Source organism: Amblyraja radiata, chromosome 4 (assembly GCF_010909765.2).
Source record: "Amblyraja radiata isolate CabotCenter1 chromosome 4, sAmbRad1.1.pri, whole genome shotgun sequence".
NCBI classification, from domain to species: Eukaryota; Metazoa; Chordata; class Chondrichthyes; order Rajiformes; family Rajidae; genus Amblyraja; species Amblyraja radiata.
In genome coordinates, this window is record NC_045959.1 from 110970977 (window position 1) to 110991618 (window position 20642).

The window sequence follows — 20642 nt, forward strand, 5'->3', positions numbered from 1 at the left end:
AGAAAGAAGGAAAAAGGGGAAGAGGAGGAGCCCGAGGGCGGGCGGATGGGAGGGTGGGAGGAGACAGCTAGAGGGTGAAGGACGGGGAGGGGACAGCACAGGCTAGCCAAATTGGGGGAATTCAATGTTGATGCCATAGGGGCGCAAGGACCCCAGACGGAATATGAGGTGCTGTTCCTCCAATTTCCGCTGTTGCTCACTCTGGCAATGGAGGAGACCCAGGACAGAGAGGTCGGATTGGGAATGGGAGGGGGAGTTGAAGTGCTGAGCCACCGGGAGGTCATGTAGGTTAAGGCGGACCGAGCGGAGGTGTTCGGCGAAACGGTCGCCCAACCTACGCTTGGTCTCACCGATGTAAATTAGCTGACATCTAGAGCAGCGGATGCAGTAGATGAGGTTGGAGGAGATACAGGTGAACCTTTGTCGCACCTGGAACGACTGCTTGGGACCTTGAATGGAGTCGAGGGGGGAGGTGAAGGGACAGGTGTTGCATTTCTTGCGGTTGCAACGGAAAGTGCCCGGGGAGGGGGTGGTGCGGGAGGGAAGGGAAGAATTGACGAGGGAGTTGCGGAGGGAGCGGTCTTTGCGGAAGGCAGACATGGGGGGAGATGGGAAGATGTGGCGAGTGGTGGGGTCACGTTGGAGGTGGCGGAAATGGCGGAGGATTATGTGTTGTATTTGCCGGCTGGTGGGGTGAAAGGTGAGGACCAGAGGGACTCTGCCCTTGTTGCGTGTGCGGGGATGGGGAGAGAGAGCAGTGTTGCGGGGTATGGATGAGACCCTGGTGTGAGCCTCATCTATGGTGGCGGAGGGGAATCCCCGTTCCCTGAAGAACGAGGACATTTCCGATGCCCTGGTATGAAATGTCTCATCCTGGGAACAGATGCGGCGTAGGCGGAGGAATTGGGAGTAAGGGATGGAGTCTTTACAGGGGGCAGGGTGGGAAGACGTGTAGTCCAGATAGCCATGTGAGTCAGTGGGTTTATAATGTATGTCGGTCAGGAGTCTGTCCCCTGCGATGGAGATGGTGAGGTCAAGGAATGGTAGGGAAGTGTCGGAAATCGTCCAGGTGTATTGGAGTGCCGGATGGAAGTTGGTGGTGAAGTGGATGAAGTCAGTCAGTTGTGTGTGGGTGCAGGAGGTGGCACCAAAGCAGTCGTCAATGTAGCGGAGGTAGAGGTCGGGGATGGGGCCCTGGTACGCATTGAACAAGGATTGTTCAACGTACCCGACAAAGAGGCAGGCGTAGCTGGGGCCCATGCGTGTGCCCATAGCTACGCCTTGTGTTTGGAGGAAATGGGAGGAGTCAAATGTAAAGTTATTGAGGGTGAGGACCAACTCCGCTAAGCGGAGGAGGGTGTCAGTGGCTGGGTAAAGGTTGCTCCTCTGGTCGAGGAAGAACCGGAGGGCTTTGAGGCCATCCTGGTGGGGGATGGAGGTGTAGCGTGACCGGACATCCATGGTGAAGATGAGGGGGTGAGGGCCCAGAGAGTGGAATGCGTGGAGGCGGCGGAGAGTGTCTGAGGTGTCTAGAACATAGGTGGGGAGGGATTTGACCAAGGGGGATAGGATGGTGTCAAGGTATGTGGAGATGAGTTCGGTGGGGCACGAACACGCAGAGACAATGGGTCTGCCGGGAGAGCCGGGTTTGTGGATTTTAGGGAGAAGGTAAAAACGGGCCGTGCGGGGCTGGGGAACGATGAGTTTGGAGGCTTGGTCAGGTAGGGCGTGGGAATTGATGAAGTCGGTGATGGTGCTAGAAATGGTGGCCTGGTGCTCGTCAGTGGTGTCATGGTCCAAGGGTAAGTAGGAGGAGGTGTCAATGTTGTCCAGCGACGGTGCCTGAGCCGCTGAATTACTCCAGCACTTTGTGTCTTTTTTTACTGCACGTTTACTTTGCATCGGTATTAACCACGGAGAAAGACATGGGGCATAGCAAGATCTGGGAGAATAATGTTGAAGGCAACGCAAGGGTTTGCAGATGCTAGAAACGTGAACAAAACACACAAAGTGCTAGAGTAGCTCAACAGGTCAGGCACATCTAAGGAGGGAATCAATAGACGATATTTCAGGACGTGACCCTTCTTCAGATTGATTCTGTCTATCCTGGGACCCACTGATCCCCAGGGATTTTAATACCGACATCACCGAGACCAGCTGCCCTTGCCACTACAGTGCCCTCCATAATGTTTGGGACAAAGACCTATCATTTATTTATTTGCCTCCGTACTCCACGATTTGAGATTTGTAATAGGAGAAAAATCATATGTGGTTAAAGTGGAGTGCACTGTATTTCCCACCATGCCACTTGTCCTACCCCCTACTCCTACACCACCCATCTCCCCTTTGAGCCTGCATCCTCCCTCCACAATACCTCCCCTGGGCCCTCTTTCTCCCGCCCCCTGTTCTCCACAGATCCAGGGACTGAGCCCAGCGTATACAAAAAGTGTCATATTGTAGGTTTCAAATGGGAACAGGGAAAAATGTTAGGTGTTATGGAAAAGAGTGGGGAAATAGAACTAAATGGACAGCTACTTCAAAGAGGCAGAACAGGTATGGTCAGGTAAATGGCCTCCTCCTATGCTCTGTGAGTTGTTCTAGCCAGATCAGGAGGCTGCAGCGAATCGTCTGATCAGCTGAGAAGGTTATTGGTGCAACCTTCCCTCCATTGACGAACTGTACTCTGCAAGGGCCAGGAAGCGAGTGGGTAAGATCATCTCTGACCCCTCTCACCCTGGCCACAAACTCTTTGAATCACTTCCCTCTGGAAGGCGACTCCGGACTGTCAAAGCTGCCGCAGCCAGACATAAAAGCAGCTTTTTTTCCACGAGTAGTAGCTCTCATCAATAACCAAAAGTTTGTAGCCTCCTTTTGCTCTGGTATTTTATTTATTTCACATGTTTAATCAATAATGTTTTATTGTTAATGTTTAATGTTTTATGTGTCATTCCTAACTGTCACTGTATGTTATATTGCCACTTGCGGGCGGAGCACCAAGGCAAATTCCTTGTATGTGAATACTTGGCCAATAAACTCATTCATTCATTCATATTTTGCTTGGGTAGCTTACAACCCAGCGGTATGAACATTGACTTCTCTAACTTCAAATAGCCCTTGCTTTCCATCCCCTCCCCCTTCCCTGTTCTCCCACCAGTCTTACTGTCTCCGACTACATTCTATCTCTGTCCTGCCCACTCCCCTGACCTCAGTCTGAAGAAAGGTGTCGACCCGAAACATCACCCATTCCTTCTCTCCTGTCCCACTGAATTACTCCAGCATTTCTTCTTGCGTATGGAACACACAGCCTAAAGTTGAGGTCAACTTGATCTTGTTTGATTGTGCACGTTGGGTTGATTGCATTAGTTGAAACAGGGCGGACCACGTGATTGGTTGCAATCTCCCACCCCAAGTGTCTATCTGCCTTACTTAAGAGCTTCTTTAATATCCTTATCATATATGCCTCTACCACAATGCCCCTCCCCTTATAGCTAATCCCTCTAATCCAGAAAACATTCTGGTAAACCTCTTCTATACTCTCTCTAAAGCCTCCACATCCTTGCAATGGGGTAATCAGAACTACACACAATGCTCCAAATGGAGCCTAACCAATGTCCTATCAAGCTGCAATATGCGTTCCTGACTCATTATGTTTCTACCGGATAAGGCAAGCATACCATAGGCCTTCTATCTACTTGTGTTGGCACTTTCAGGGAGCCATGGATTTGGACAGCCAGATCCCTCTGTACATCAATGCAGTTAAGGGTCTTGCCATTAACTGTGTACTTTCCCCTTGAGGGCCTGTCCCACTGTACGAGGTAATTCAAGAGTTCTCCCGAGTTTACCCCTGATTCGAACTCGGAGAATGTCCGTAGCGGGTCCGTAGGAGTTCGTGGATGTCTCGTAGCGGCTCGTACGAGTAACGGTAAACTTGTGACGTTTTTTCAACACTGTGAAAAATGTCCACGCGTAAAAAAAATACCCGTGATGAAAAAAATTGTTGCTTTTTACTCGTACGAGCCGCTACGAGACATCCACGAACTCCTACGGACCCGCTACGGACATTCTCCGAGTTCGAATCAGGGGAAAACGCGGGAGAACTCTTGAATTACCTCGTACAGTGGGACAGGCCCTTTACATTCAACCTCCCAAAGTGCAATGCCTCACACTCGCATGCATGTTGACATTGAACTTGGCACCGATTGTCTAATTTTGAATAATTGAAAATCTAATTAAACCAGTAGTTTACCTGCCCATTGTAAATTGAAGAAATAGCACCTCACCTTCAGTCTGGGCATGTTGTAGCTTTATCTGTACCTGATATAGAACTTAGTATTGAATTCAACAGTTTTAGCTGCCCAATCCTTACTCTCCCTCCACAAAAGCGGCTGTACCTGTTTGCTTGTTTTGCTCTTTTTCCAGTTATCTGTTTTTCAAAGTAATTGTTACCTTAACAACTTTGTGTCAGACATTCCCACTATTCTGTCACTTTTTTTCCCCTCCACAACTTCAAACATGCTTTTTTCCTCATTTTACTACTTCTGGCGAAGGTCCTTTGATCAGGAGTGTTGACATGATATCTCTACTGATGCAGCTTGCTTCTAGAATGTTCTGTTATTATTTCAAATTTGCAGCATCCGTAGTTTTTTGTTCCAAACATCATACGGTTGATTTACCCAGGTGTTTCTGAAAGCCCAGATTAATCATTTACCGTCTCATCACTGGGAGTTTCCTGAGTTTGCAATCACTTCTTTCCTTCCTACAAGTTGTAGACCAGCAGGGCTTGGTCTTTTCAAACATTATTCTTCTGCTTATAGAAATGTCATACATTTGCAGGCCTGTAATTGAAAATAGTGCATAAAACTGGAAACAGTGTGTCATTTGTTTATGACAAAATGCTGCACTTCATGCTCTGAAAGTACGAGAATCTGGGCGCACACTCTGAATGTAATAAAATATCACCAACCAAGCTGCATGAAAATTCACAGAATATTAATGGATGTAGCCATTAATTTAATGGTTTCCAACAACATGGATCACCAAACAATTCCCTGACTCTAACCTCTATGATGACCATTGATCTACGGTGTTGCATACCTCTGTTAAAAAGTGCCGATAATTTGAATGGAGCTATGAATATTACCATGCTTTGTTAATCATTATTGCCATCATTTCTATTGATATTGTCATCCCAATTACAAAACAATCATTGCCATTGTCAATATAATTTATTATCTCTATTATGTTTGCCATCACAATTGCCATCATTAACATAGTTGCTGCCATAGTTGTCACCATCTCAGAGGTTTATTGCTAAATTTGGTTTGTTGGGCAGATAAAGGGTTAGTTTTGTTTAGAGATACATTGTGAAAACAGGTTCTTTGGCCCACCGAGTCGTATCCAACCAACGATCACCGTACATTAGTTCGATGTCATCCTAGTTTCACTTCCTATACACTGGGGGAAATTTACAGAAACCAATTAACCTACCAACCTGCACGCCTTTTCAATGAAAACTGGAGCACCCAGAGAAAACCCACACGGTCACAAGAAGTATGTTAATTCTCCGTACATACAGCAATCGTAATCAGGATTGAACCCAGGTCTCTGGCGCTGTAAGGCAGCAATTCTACAGTTGCGCCACTGTGCTGACCCGATTTATTTTAAGGAATATGGGCCAGACGCAGGCAAATATTCATTTAGAGATGCAGCATGGTAACAGGCCCTTCGGCCCACTGAGTCCGCGCCGACCCCTGTGAAACATTAACCATTTTAGTGGTTGATTGTTATGGTAATAATACCTATAAGAACATGGCGGTATTTTGCAGATCTGTACAAAAATATAAATTAACATTTTGTGATTGGGCGATGCAGTGTCACAGCTGACTGAGCTGCTACCTCACAGCAACAGAGACCCAGGTTAAATTCTGACCTCAGATGTCTGTGTGAAGTTCGCATGTTCTTCCTGTGATCGCATGGGATTCCTTAAGGTGCACTGGTTTCCTCCCACACCCAAAGAAATGCAGGTTTTTACTAGGTGGATTGGCGTCGAAAATCTAGATTGGGACTGGATGAGAAAGTGGGTCAACATGGAACTAGTGTGAATGGGTGATTGATGGTGGATGTACAACTATGATTCTATTGCTCCAAAAGAGGAAATATCCTCTCCAACCTTCACCCTGTTTACATATTTCAATCCAGATCCCTCTTGTTCGTCTGATCTCTGGAGGAGACGACTCAAGCAATGGTTTCTTCAAAAGATAGCCCGCTCATTCCAGACTTAATTAATAAACTTTCTTGCATTAATCGTTGGAGATTTTGGCAGGGAAGGGGCAAATTAAGTTTATTCCAGACAAGTGTGAGTTGATGCACTTTGGGAGGTCAAGTATAAGAGGAAAGTATCCAGTAAATATTCAGATCCAATGGAACAATGGAAGGATCTTGGAATGCAAGTCCTTGAAAGTGGCAACACATGTTGAATAAGTGGTGAAGAAAGCATATCGCATGCTTACCTTCAATCTTGGGAACGCTTAAAGGAGATGTCCAAGGCAAGTTACCACAGAGAGTGGTAGGTACCAGGAATGGTAGAAGCAGATACAATGACAATGTTTAAGAGGCACAGGAACAGGTTGAGGGAAATGGATAATGTGCAAGCAGATGGGATTAGTTTAGATTGTCATCATGGTCAATCCAGATGTGGTAAACTGGAAGGACATTTCCTATCCTTGTATGTTGCTTCTATGTTGTAACATCCTTCCTTAAATAAGATGCCCAATACCATACACTTTACTCCAAATATTTCATCGATACCCTTTACAATTATAGTATAGCATCCTTACTTTTGTGTTCAATTCCTGTTGCAATAAAAATAGCATTCTGTTTGCTTTTCTAATTAGTTGCAATGATGTGAATACACTTTGTGTATCATGCACCTGAACAGTCAAACCCTAACAGTCCAGTCATCTCTTAACCATTTAAATAATATTATTTTTCTGACTAAAATGCGTAATCACACATTTTATCACATTTATACTCCGTTCTTTGCCCTTTTAATTAACATATTTATTAATTGCCCTCGTCACAACATTCTTTATTCCCTACCTTTGCATTATTAGCAAACTTTGCAACTTAACTTTTGGTGTCTTTATTCATGTCTTTAGATTCATTACAAAAAGTGGAGGCCCAGCACTCATTTCAGTGGCTCACCATTTCGGCCATCCTGCCAACTAGAAAAGGATCTATTTATGCCAACTCTCTGTTTCCTCTAAGTCAGCCAACTTCTATCCATGCCAATATTTTACATCCTAAATCAAAAGCTTTTAATTTCCAAAGTAACTTTTGATGTAACACTATTAAATGCTTTCTGGAAATCTAATACATACATTGGTTCTCCTTTATCCACAACACTTTTTACATTTAAAAGAGTCCCAATACATGGTTAGACATGATTTTCTTTCAGAAAACCACACTGACTTTGCTTGATTATCTTAAACTTTTCTAGCTGCCTTTTTAAGATTGCAGGAGGCAATGCACCAGGACCTCCAGCCTGCATTACCAACAATTGCTCAGTACCACATTGTTGCTGATTGTAAATTTCCCAGTTCGTCTCTCCGTTCCATTTCTGGATTTACAGTTATTTCTGGGATTTTACATGCACCCTTGATACTGATACATGTTGCCTGTTTACTTCCACTGCCATCTATTTGTTTTAGTTAACAATTCTGTAGATCCACTTTGAAAGCACCAACACTCATTTTGTTAACTCTTTTCTTCTTTTTAAATACCTATGGAAACTCTTGTTAATTGCTTTTTGCTATATATATATATATATATATAGCAAAAAGCAATTAATATGTTTTTATATATATATATATATATACACACACGCACGCACACACACACACACACACACACACATATATATATATATATATATATAATGATTTCACAGTATATATATATACACGGTGAAATCCTGATGTGTGCATTCCATAGATGAGATCCTGTCCTATAAAATTGCAGTCAGGCAATTAACTTTTAAATAATATTGAGATTATTTTCTGTTATAGAATATTGCAAATTGAATTTCCTAGTTTAAGGAACGTTTGAACTATTTTTGATTTCTCCCATCCTCGACTATTGGGTTAAACATTTTCAGTTGTCACCAGCCTCATCAACAATTTGGCTCTTCTTGTTTGAATCAATGCCATAGAACCATTTGCAGCAATTCAACGATGTGGGCTTCACAGCCAACCCTGTTGAGTCCATCAATAGACAATAGGTGCATGAGTAGGTCATTCGGCCCTTCGAGCCATTCAATATGATCATGGCTGATCATCCACAATCAGTACCCCGTTCCTGCCTTTTCGCCATATCCCCTGACCGCTATCTTTAAGGGCTCTATCCAACACTCTCTTGAAAGCATCCAGAGAATTGGCCTCCACTGCCTTCTGAGGCAGAGAATTCCACAGATTCACTACCCTCTGTGTGAAAAAGATTTCCCTCATCTCTGTTCTAAATAGCTTACCCCTTATTCTAAAACTGTTTACAGAACCCCTGGTTCTGTGAATAGCTCGTTCTAAGCTTCCCCCCAGTCTAGTTTCAGTCAATAAGATACTGAGTCAAGCACTTGCGCATCTAAACTTTATTTTGGAAAAACACAATAACAGTTCCCCACTACTATATCTAACCACTGCGGGTTTGATCCTTGTATCTGCTTGGCCAAGCCCTCCTAGCCTCGTGCAAGCAGAGACACTCCAAAAGGTCATGCAGTCCTAAGCGTTCTCCCAGAAGATTTACACAGGACCTCGTGGGAGCTATCTTTTACAGAGGGTGGTCTCTATACAGTCCAATAACAGATATCGATTAACACGGTACATGATAGACATTTCCCTAACCCAATAATACAGTAACCAATACAATGTATTTGAAAGAAAGTTCTAGAAAGAAGCAAACAAGAATAAACATTGAAACATGTGCCCTGAGATTCAAACAATTTCTCCAAGGCTGAACAGTTCGTCCAATCATCAATTAACAGGATGACCGTCTCGCAACATTATTTATACTATTTGCAATGCCCTTGCAGCGATCCAATCGAAATGATGCATTTAGGGTTCGTTTGCAAAACTGCTATACATTTTATCAATTTAGGAGATACAAGGAAAACACCTGGAACCATCACCATCCTGCATACCAGTCTGAGCCTAGACTGGCTGGCGCCATCCAAAGCCTGTAAATTTCAGCTGACAATGGTTAAATGATTCTGACAAGTGCAGGGATCTTCCAGTTTATGCTATCTTTAATTTAGCCAGTATTAACAGTTCTGGACTCCCCCAACATTGGCGACGTGTAGGCCTGGATCCATGGTATAATCCCTTTGTTTCACTCTTCTCAGCCACAGATAAATAATCCCAATCCAAGCATAATTTCAATCCAGTTTGGAAATTCTTACTTACCAAACCAATCTGTGGAGCTGAAGCAACAGCTAAAACTTTTGACAAAACCATTAATATTCCCTCTCCTTGTCATGTGCCACAAACACAGCCAGAAACAGAACAGAATTTTAAATGTTTTTGTCCGAGATCATGGGTAGGTTTGTTTAGTTAATTTAATTTAGAAATACAGTGTGGATACAGGCCTATCGGCCCACCGAGTCCACGCCGACCAACAATCGCACACACACTATCTTATACAGTAGGGATAATTGACAAAGCCAATTAACCTATAACCTGTACTTCTGTGGAATGTTGGGAGGAAACCAGAGCACCCAGAGAAAATCGGAGACCCACGGGTTGACAGGGAGAATGTGCAAACTCTACACAGACAGCAGCCATAATCAGGATCGTACCCGGGTCTCTGGCGCTGTAAGGCAGCAACCCTCCCACTGCACCACTGCGAGTGATTTCTTGTAATCACCATGATTGAGTTACGAAAAATCTGTATTATAAGATTTGCCAATTCATTTTCAATGTAGCCATCTTTTGAGAATTTTGTTCCAATAATAACATTTCCTGGCAGAGAAATTTAATGTTTTTATCAAAATTTTGACATAATCAATTCCACGTGCCTTTAAAACGCTTATGAATTGAAATGGAGTTTTGACTTTGCCAGTCATGGGATTCTGAAGCCTAATTCAAGTCACTGGCTCAGAAATTCTTTACCACTGGAAATCAGTGATTCAGCAAAGGGGCAAACCAATTTTGTCTGAGACAAAGGGAGAACAGTGGTTCAATAGTACTTTATTGTCACATAAGCAATGTGCAAACGCACAGTGAAATTATTTTCTTACAAACAGTCCTGTAGAGTATTGCCATACCCTGATCAGCGATTGTACAGAAATTGTCCACTTAGCCCGCATGCAAAAAGCGCCTTGTCTTGGTGCCATTTTCCAAATCCAGTCCATACTTGAGTGGTTATAAATACTGTTTGATCCAGACAAGCCCCAGGCGGATGCGGGTCTGTAGCCAATGCCTTCCTTGGTCGACTATCAACCGACATCCTCTCCTCATCTGTCCACCTTTGTGTCCTGGAGGTACCTCCCACAGCTGACCTTGAAGGCGTGGTAGGTCAGATCCCAGTTCCCTCACCTCTCCAACCACGTCCGTCGTCGTCGCTGCCTCCATCCTCCCGGTCTTTGGTGGACGAGCAGCAGTGGCTCGGCGGGTTCCCTCTTTCAGACCGCGGTCCAATGAGCAGGGGAAGGCTTGGCCACTACCCCCTGAAGGGCACTGTCCGCTGGGTCTTGCCGTCCTCATCGCTCCCCCACCTTGGAGGCTTCTCCTGTAGCCACGGCGCCCTACAGTTACCCTATATTAAAGGTGACACTCCTAATTGTTGCGAAACTCGGGGATTCAAGGTGAATCCATACAGGGATTATTTATTAGTTCAAGCTCAATGTCCCACCATGATGGAAACTTCAAAAGCAGTGTTTTTCACTGAAATTCTGCATCGAATAGTGGCTTCCATTTGAGGTAGCTTTGGGTTTGATTGGCAGGGCTGCAATGGGGACATGCAGTGGATAGTATGGTATTGTAGTTCTGGAGGTGGCCAAGAAATAAGGAGGCAAGATCAGAGACATCTGGACCGTAAGCTTGATGGTTACTTCACTGCCAGACTCACAGTCAGTGAATTGAAGAAGAACAGCCTGGTTCTGATGAAGGACCATTGGCTGAAATATTCATCGTTTCTTGCTCCACAATGCAATCTGCCATACTGAGTGCTTTTAGCATTTCCATTATATTTTCAGACTTCCTGCAGTTTGTTGGCTTTTCAATTTCCCTTAAATTTTATTGGTCTGTAAAGAATGTTCCTAAATTCCTGGTCCACGCGGCTTCTGCAGTATGTGTACATACTTAGATGTTGCTGCAGGGATGTCAAATCTGCTTTGCATCCCCACCAACATTACTGCTGCAGCCTCTGTGTTTCTGAACCAAATGCGCTGAGAATACCAATAATATTTCTTGCATGTTTGCAGGAGAAATTTGATTGATTTTGCATCTGTTGCGTAGCATATTAAAGCTGTGGCTCTGTATCAGAATTTCAACAGCCGAAGAAAAGCAGAGGTGGAAAGTTTTTTTTAATATGGCTGGAGTTTTTGCGGGCATCTTCAACCATTCATTACTGAGGTCTGAGGTTCCCACTTGGTTTAAGAGGGCATCAACAATGCTGATGCCCAAGAAGAGTAAGGTGACGTGCATCCGTGACTACCGACTGGTGGCACTAACATCCGCGGTGAAGAAGTGGTTTGAGAGGTTGGTTATGGTGTATGTCGACTCCTATCTTAACAAAAACCTCGACCCATTACAATTTGCCTACCACCACAACAGGTCAACAGAGGATGCAATCTCACTGGCTCGCCACTCTGCACTGGACCCATTGGACAATTAAAGCACATACGTCAGGCTATTTTTCATTGACCATAGCTCGGCATTCAACACTATCATCCCCTCCAAGCTGGTTACCAAGCTCACGGAACTGCGTCTCTGTGCATCCCTTTGTACAGGGCCCTCGCCTTCCTCACCAACACACCTTCCTCACCAACAGCACCACTTCTCCTCGATAACCATCAGCATGGGAGCATCTCAAGGCTGCATGCTCAACCCCTGCGCTACCCTCTCTCCTCATGACTGTAGCTGGATACAGTTCCAACTCCATCTTCAAGTTTGCCAATTACACCACCATTGCTGGATGAATTACAGATGACGATGAGTCAGGGTAGAGGAGGCTGATCAAGCGACTGACCAAGTTGTGCCAGAACAACAACCTGGCTCTCAGCGTCAGTAAGACCAAGGAACTGATTGTGGACTTTAGAAGAGGAAGGTCGAGGATCCACCAACCTGTCTTCATCGACGGGACGATGGTGGAGAAATTCAAAAGCTTTAAATTTCTGGGAGTGAATAAGTTTGAAGATCTGTCCTGGACACAGCACTGATGCAATGATAAAGAAAGTCTCTACTTCCTGAGAAAATTGAGGAGAGTTGGTATGTCAACAAATACTCTTTTGAACTTCAATGGATGTACAGTAGAGAGCATATTGACTGGTTGCATCATGGCCTGGTTTGGTAACTTGAATACCCAGGTATGAAGAAGATTGCAAAAAGTGGTGAACGCTGCCTAATCCAGGACAGGTACTGACCCCCATAACATCGAAGGGATCCACAGAAGTTCCTGCCTCAAAAAGGTATCCAGCATCATCAGAGACCCATACCACCCTGGTCATACACTAATTTCTACCCTGCCATAAGGAAGAAGGCATAGGAGCCTGAAAACTGTAACATCCAGGTTCAGGAACAGCTTCTTCCCTACAACCATTGGGCTATTAAACACTACAACCTCCAAATAGGCTCCAAACTACAAAAACTTATTATTTTTGACTTTGCACTATTATTGTTTGTTTATTTGTTTGTTTGTTTTTTGTATACTGTTTTTATGTTTATTATATGTTTTCAGAGTACTATGTTTCCATATCTGATGTGCTGCTGCAAGTGAGAATTTCATTGTTCCATTTCAGGACGTATGGCAATAGATGACTCTTGACTCTTGTCTTGACTCTTACAAGATCTGGGATGTATCACTTGGATAGACACGTATTTTCCAGTCCTTTTCAGAATAAATTTGGGAGTGCGGTGACTACAGCCTATTAGTGATTCAGCCCTAGTGCTTACACCAGGATTGACAGTGCTTAACAATGCTGACCTGGTGAGGTTTGCAATATCAGTGGGAAGCGAATTTATTAGCATCAGGTCAGTTGATGCAGTCACCACTTTGCATATATCCCTGGTGTTGCTTGCCCATACTCTCCATTTCCCCATTAACGCCTGAATCCCACGCCAAGGTGGCAAACATGTAAATGTTACCTCTTTGGTTGCTTAGGCTTGGCCAAAATCACATAAGCCAAGTACACTTTCACTCTTGTGGGGAGCACTGTGGCAGGAACACAGCCCTAATCTGGGGAATCTCCACACTAATAATATTTGCAGCTCACAGTTCAGGTCCAACATGCCCTTTCAATGTCTTTCAATAACTTTCTGGGAAAAGTGTTCATATTTTCCATTCTTGTTAACCAAAGTATTATGGTTTTTATTTACAGTAAGACCAGCTCTTTTTATCCAAATCTGAGAGCAAAAATTAATAACGTATGCCTCAAGGATTAATAAACTATCACTGAGATGCTTGTTGTCAAAACATAGGTGTAAATCAAATGGGATTTTAGCCATTGCTGAAGAGAAACTTTCACGGAATAGGCCCTTTGTACATTGTCTTGCTGGGAAACTACCAGCCAGATTCTGTATTGGCTGTATGAACTTTCTGTTCTACAGGATGATTATTTTGAGAAGTTTGCCAATACGCTTTATACGTGCAGGCATGCCAGGGAATGAGAGAATGGGTCTGTCCCTCAATCGATGTGAAGACATTTTAAAGGGCTGTGTGGCCCTGTAACAGCATTTCATGCCATTGTAAAAAAGCAAATGTATGTATTTTTCAATACTTTTGAAATTTGATTGACAAAATGACTGGGATCACAAACTGGCTCAAAGTATAATAAGCTGGAACATGCATCACATTAATAAGTGAATAAGCATTATCCATTTTCTGGGTCTTTTGTTTTTACAGTGACTTAATGGCTTTACTTTTGGGGAACTCATTAGCACCAAAACTTGTAACCAAAGGCATGCATCTAATCTTATTTCTATACAGTAAACCCTTGTTATTACAAACCACTTTATAATGTATTTCGATTACAGCTGATAGACCTTCCAACCTTCACTTCCAGGCTGGGCTGCCGACACCATCCCTGGCCTGCTCCACCTCCCCAGCCACTTCTAGGCCGGGCTGCAGACACCATCCCTGGCCTGCTGCACCTCCCCAGCCACTTCTAGGCCGGGCTGCAGACACCATCCCTGGCCTGCTCCGCCTCCCCAGCCACTTCTAGGCCGGGCTGCCGATGCTAACCCCAGCCTGCTTCGCCTCCCCGGCCACTTCCAGGCCAGACTGCCGACGCCATACCTGGCCTGTACTGCCTCCCCGGCCACTTCCAGGCTGGACCCACTGTTTCCACCGCTGGCGCATGCAGATGCCTCGGCCGCGCATGTGACCCTCTCCGCCACCGCTGATGCTTACCCGCAGCCCGGCCGCCGTTGGGCCACGCCCAATGACTCCACTGATGCTCGCCTCTCCCCCACCTGCCCACAGGCTGGTGCTGTCAACTCACCTAGAATCCAGGCCCAGCTCTAGCCCGAGAGTGTGAAGATAGGATCTCGCCTCAAAATGTTACCTTTCCATGTTCTCCAGAGATGCTGCCTGACCTGTTGAGTTACTCCAGCAACTCGTGTATTAACTTGTATCATCAGTTCCTTGTTTCTACTCCCCGCCACCCCCCAATGATCCGTTATAATGAAGCCTTACTGTATTTGTTAATAAACATTAATAGATGTATCTTTTCCAAATCATTGTATATTTAACATTCAACCCCTCACCATGTAGATATTAGAAGAACTTTATCACATTTTTCATTTAGCAAGAATCAAATGAAATGATAGGGGATTGTAGAAGCGCGAGGATATGAAGGCTAAGAAAGGTTGAAATACAGTGCTTTTAGTATTTGTAAATGAGAATTTCAGAATTAAACTTGATCAGCAGAAGCTTGTTCATACGCACACATTGTCATAGAATCAGCATTGTTTTCTGGATCAGAAATTTAATTCCTTTGAAATTGTGCACTGCCATATTACATATATCACTAGAGATGAATTTCTACTCCAATATTGCTTTGTTGCTTATGCATTCCTTTATTATTTATTTTAATTAATTTAAGTACTTTGCCAAGTCCATCCTTTAAATTAAACTGCCTTGTCGTTGAAAGCAGAATTTAATTAGGTAATGACTTAGATTTTGAACTTTACACTCCTAATTTAGTTCGTGTCAGATCTAGTAAGCTAACAGCTTTCAATAAAATTGAATTTAAAATAATTTTTCAGAATTATTCAATAATTGAGTGAAGGTGAAATAGCATTTTACAGATGTTGTGATTATGAAGCTCTGAGGAGTGACACCAGTAAAACAACAACCTATGGAAAAAAATAATTAGATCTTCATTTGTTTTGGAATACAAGCTGTTTAATTATAATTTAATCGCAATACAAGACAGATTCTAGTGCAGATTTACAGGACTTCAGACCAATCCAGGTCTCTGAATGCCTGAGCTATGGACACCCCTTCATATGAACTAGTTTCCATAATATTAAGTTCCAAAGTTCGATCTACATACATACATTCATTCCTAAGAATGGCATAACTAGTTTCCCCTCTTTCCAGTTGTAGTAATTTTTTTTCCTGTGCTTCTAATACCATTCCATACAATACTGTGGAGGCATGGTTACCATATTGTGTATTTTCGACATGTTCAAATTTGATTAAGGATGTCTGTAAAAGTGAAACCTCTTTGTTATTTAAGGATAACGTACAATGGAATATGTTATAAAACATCGAACAGTACAGCACAGGAATGGGCCTTTAGGCCCAAAATGTGTGTGCGGAACATGATGTCTGGTTAGCACAAAGTGCTGGAGTAATTCAACGGGTCAGGCATCATCTCTGGAGAAAGAGGATAGGTGATGTTTTGGGTCAGGACCCTTCAGATGGAAAGTAGGGGTGGGGGGAGGTGAAGAGCTGAGACACGTACATGGATAGGACAGTTTGGAGAAGCGCAGGCAGGTGGGACTAGTGTAGCTGGGACATGTAGGCCTGTGTGGGCAAGTTGGGCCAAAGGCCCAATACAGTTTCCACACTGTATCGCTCTATGACTCTGTGACTCTGGAGTTGAGAAAAGACCAAGACCAATCAGGACCTCAGGCAGGGTGGTGCCCTGGTGGACCCATTGTTGGCTGGGGAAGGTGTGAACTCAAGAGGGATATAATCTGAATAGTTGAGGGACAGGTTAATCAGCTGGGGGGGGGGGGAGGGGGAGGGGAGTGTTGGTAGAAGTTACCTAGAAGTTAGGTCGAAAGTAGGTAGAAGTTGTCACCAAAGTGGGTGGTATTGTAGATAGTGGGCTATAGTAAATTGCAGTAGGGTCTTGATTGGTTGGGTAGATGGACTGAAGAATAGTTGATGGAATTTAATACAGGGAAATGTGAGGTGTTGCATTTTGGGATGTTCAACATGGGCAGGACTGACACAGTGGGCGGCAGGGCTCTAGGGAGTGTTGTAGGTGTCACAGGTAGCTGGGCTCGAAATTTCCTTTCACACAGGTGACAGAGGTGTAGAGATGTCCTAGCATCAGTGGTTCTTGATTTTAGATATCACTTTTTCTCTGCTTCCCGCATTTTAGCTTCCTCATACGAACAAGCTGAGTATCTTATTGTGCATCTTATTAAAGATGACAATCTTATTGTCAATTTGAAAACAGGTAAAACAGGTTGAGGCAGCACAGCGGTAGAGATGCTGCCTTACAACGGCAGGGACCCAGGTTCGATCCTGACTATGGGTGCTGACTGTATGGAGTTTGCACGTTCTCCCTGGTACTGTGTGGGTTTTCTCTGGGTGCTCTGGTTTCCTCCCACACTCCAAAGACATAAACGTTTGTAGGTTAATTGGCTGCCACAAATAGTAAACTGTCCCTTGTGTGCTAGTGGGTTAGCACGGTGATCGCTGGTCAGCACGGACTCGGTGGGCCGAAGGGCCTGTTTCCATGCTGTATCTCTAAAGTAAACTCAACTGAATGTTATGGAACACAGATTATAACTTAGCAGCTATATTTTGTGTAAAGTGGATGTTGAGTGGGACCAACGTTTTCTCTTTGACTATGCTAAAATGATAAGACTTCAACACAATGCAGACTGATAAATTGTGCATTCTTCAAGGTGATCCATTTGGATGAATTGATAAATTAAGATAATTTCCTCCCAGATGGGTGGAAAAGAAACATGATACCACCTTGTAGAATGAAAAAGGATATATTTCGTATGTCATAGAATATAGAACAGAAAAAGTACATAAACAAACCCTTTAGCCCACAATATCTGTGCTGACCATGATGCCAAATGAAAGTAATCCCATCAGCGTGCACATGGTTCATAAACTCCATTCCCTGCTAAGCATGTGCCTGCCTAATTTCCTCTTAAAAATTGCTATTGCATCTGCGTGCACCAATCTAGGCACCCATCACTCTCTGTGTAAAAATGATGACTCGTACAGTTCCTTTAAACTTCCCCCTCAGTTTATAGCTAAGCCTTTTAGTATTTGACATTTGCACACTGGGGAAAAATGTCTGACTGTCTACCCTATCTATGCCTCTCTTAATCTTACATGTTTCATTCAAGTCTCCCCACAACCTCTGACGTTCCAGAGAAAACAATCTGAGTTTGTCTAGCCTTTCCTTATAACTAATTCTCTCTATTCCAGGCAACCTCTTCTGAGCCTCTTCTGCATACACACCAAAGTCTCCACATCCTGTATTGTGGCGATCAGAAATACACAGTACTCCAAATGTGGCTTGACCAAAGTTTTATAGAGTTTTATGACTTGCCAGCTTTTAATGAAGGCAAGCATGCTATGTGCCTTCTTTATCTGTTCCCTACCCATCAGTGTTGCCACATTCAGGGAGCTAGGACTTGCGCCTCAAGATCCCTCTGTATGTTTAACTCTATAAAGTCATGCCTCCACCTGCTTTGCTCCAGGGAAAACAGTCCCAGCCTATCCAACTCAAGATCTCCAGTCTAGGCAATGTTTTTGTGAATCTTTTCTGCCTCCTCTATAGCTTAATCACATTCTTCCAGTGGCATAACATAGAAACATAGAAAATAGGTGCAGGAGTAGGCCATTCGGCCCTTCGAGCCAGCGCCGCCATTCAATATGATCATAACAACCGGGGTTCCATGCCGAACTCCAAGGGGATCTAATCAATGTGTGTCGTGACGTCCTAACTGCCACAGTCAATTTAAGGCAACCGGGCCATTCGACTCCTCCTCCTCCCTGTATATCAGTGTGGCCTCACTCAGGGAAACGTGTAATTCTACCCCTCGATCTCACAGCATGGGCAGCATAACACCATACTGACAATCCCTAATCAGTTCTTGACTAGGACTTTATTTTTTTGAAGCATGAAATAGAGCCAACGAGATGTCATATGATCTTAAAACAATTTACAGGTTTCTCACTCTTTTTGCTTCACCTTTCTGCAGTTGGGAATTTAGCTCAAATTCTAAACCTTGGACACTGTTCACAATGATATTGCTCAGTTTAGTTTAGTTTAGTTTAGTTTAGAGATACAGCGCGGAAATAGGCCCTTCGGCCCACCAGGTGGGCGCAGACCAGCGATGCCCACACATTAACACTGTCCTACACACCCACTAGGGATAATGTTTATGTTTACCAAGCCAATTTACCTACATACCTGTACGTCTTTAATAATAATAATAATAATAAATTTTATTTAATGGGCGCCTTTCAGACATCTCAAGGACATCTTACATAGTAATCGGAATAAAAACATATAATCGGAATATAACAAGTAATAAAGACATCACAGAGACACAAATTAAAAACAGAATTCAATCCAAAAACAGAAAATCAAAAACACAGTGTGAAGAGAGAGCAGCGGCAGCCAAAGCGCGCCAGCGTCCACTCTCCCTTCACGGCAGCCATCTTGGACACAGACCTACAGGACTACAATTAGACAAAAAAAAAAAGTCTTTGGAGATCAAGGAATATCTGGTGCTTTGAATTCTCTTCAGAGCAGATTTACAGTAAAGAAGCCACATGCTGAAGCTATGCAAGAGCAGTTTGCAGCATTGCCAGGTAGCTTTCTCATAGATTTATTTATTGTGGTCAGTCAGTCAGAATGCTATGGAAGCTTTCTCTTGATATAATTGCAAACCAGACATTAGTTTTAGAGATACAGCGTTGAAGCCAGCCCTTCAGCCCACTAAGCCCGTACCAATCAGCAATTCCCATACACTAGCACTAACTGACACACTAGGGACAATTTACAATTTTTACTGAAACCAATTAACTTACAAACCTGTACGTCTTTGAAGTGTGGGAGGAAACCGGGACACCCTGGGAAATCCCACACGATCACGGGAAGAACGTACAAACTCCGTACAGACAGCACCTGTAGTCAGGATCAAACCCAGGTCTCTAAGGCAGCAATTCTACCCCTGCACCAACTTGCCGCCCAAAATAAAGTTACAGAGAAAATGTTGTACCAAAGAAATAATTTATTTTTCTAGAACCACGAACTGCTGAAGGGTTTGAAATGCTTTGTAGAAAAGCTCTTTGCCTGTTGTGATTTAAAACATAGCAATTAACTTCCTATTGGATACGGAGAAGGCCACAGAGGTGTGCGGAGGGGTGCAATTTCTCATTCTTGACCAGGATGGTTCTTTCAGCAATGAGGTGCACAAGGTGGTGTGATGTGGTGGTATATGGAACAAGCTGCCAGAGAACATGTATTACAATGTAAAAAAGACATTTGGACAAATATATAGGCAGAAAAGATTTAGAGCTATGTGGGTCAAACACGGGCAAATGGGATTAGTTCACGAAGGCAGCTTGGACGACCAAGACCAGTTGGTTTGAATGACAATTTTCTGTGCTGCATAACTATGATTCCAGTCCAATTACATTGTAAATTACATTCAGATTAAAAATATTAATTTGAGGAGATGGGTTAGCCCTCGGTCTTAAAATGAGAAGAATCTTTATTACCAAATGCTCTTGGATTAATGGCTTGTATTAATGGTAAAGTCCTTTTGTTACAGATGAATAAAGTTCAGGACCAGTTCTTATTATCTGTGGACCTACGTATTCCTTTTATTCCAGATTATCTTTGAGAAGTCTTCCCATATGCTTTAAGTTTCTTAAGTCAATTATTTCTTTTATCTACAGCGGCAGGTGAAGGATGTGATTGCACCAATTGTCTTTGAAGTAACCTACAGCTTGGGCAAGCATATAATTGGTGACCAGTCTGTGAAAGAGCTTCCAGCATTAAAACCAATCTTGCGTTGGAAAAAAGGTCATAAACTGGCTCAACGAAACCAGGTAAAATTTAAGATTGAATTGTTCGAATGCAGCAATAGCATGTATCATTTTTTTTCTCCCAAAACATTACTATAGTTTTCCCAAAATGAAACAAATGCTCTGAA

The 20642-nt window shown here is 43.5% G+C and overlaps 1 protein-coding gene across 1 annotated transcript in view; it reads left to right on the plus strand.

The window, feature by feature from the left end:
• Window positions 1-20642, plus strand: part of itga9 (integrin subunit alpha 9) — a 377946-nt gene that overhangs the window by 169141 nt on the left and 188163 nt on the right. Inside the window, exon 16 of the mRNA XM_033020414.1 lies at window positions 20386-20538. Within this exon, the coding sequence (XP_032876305.1) occupies window positions 20386-20538 (153 nt within the window). The remainder of the gene's footprint in view (window positions 1-20385; window positions 20539-20642) is intronic.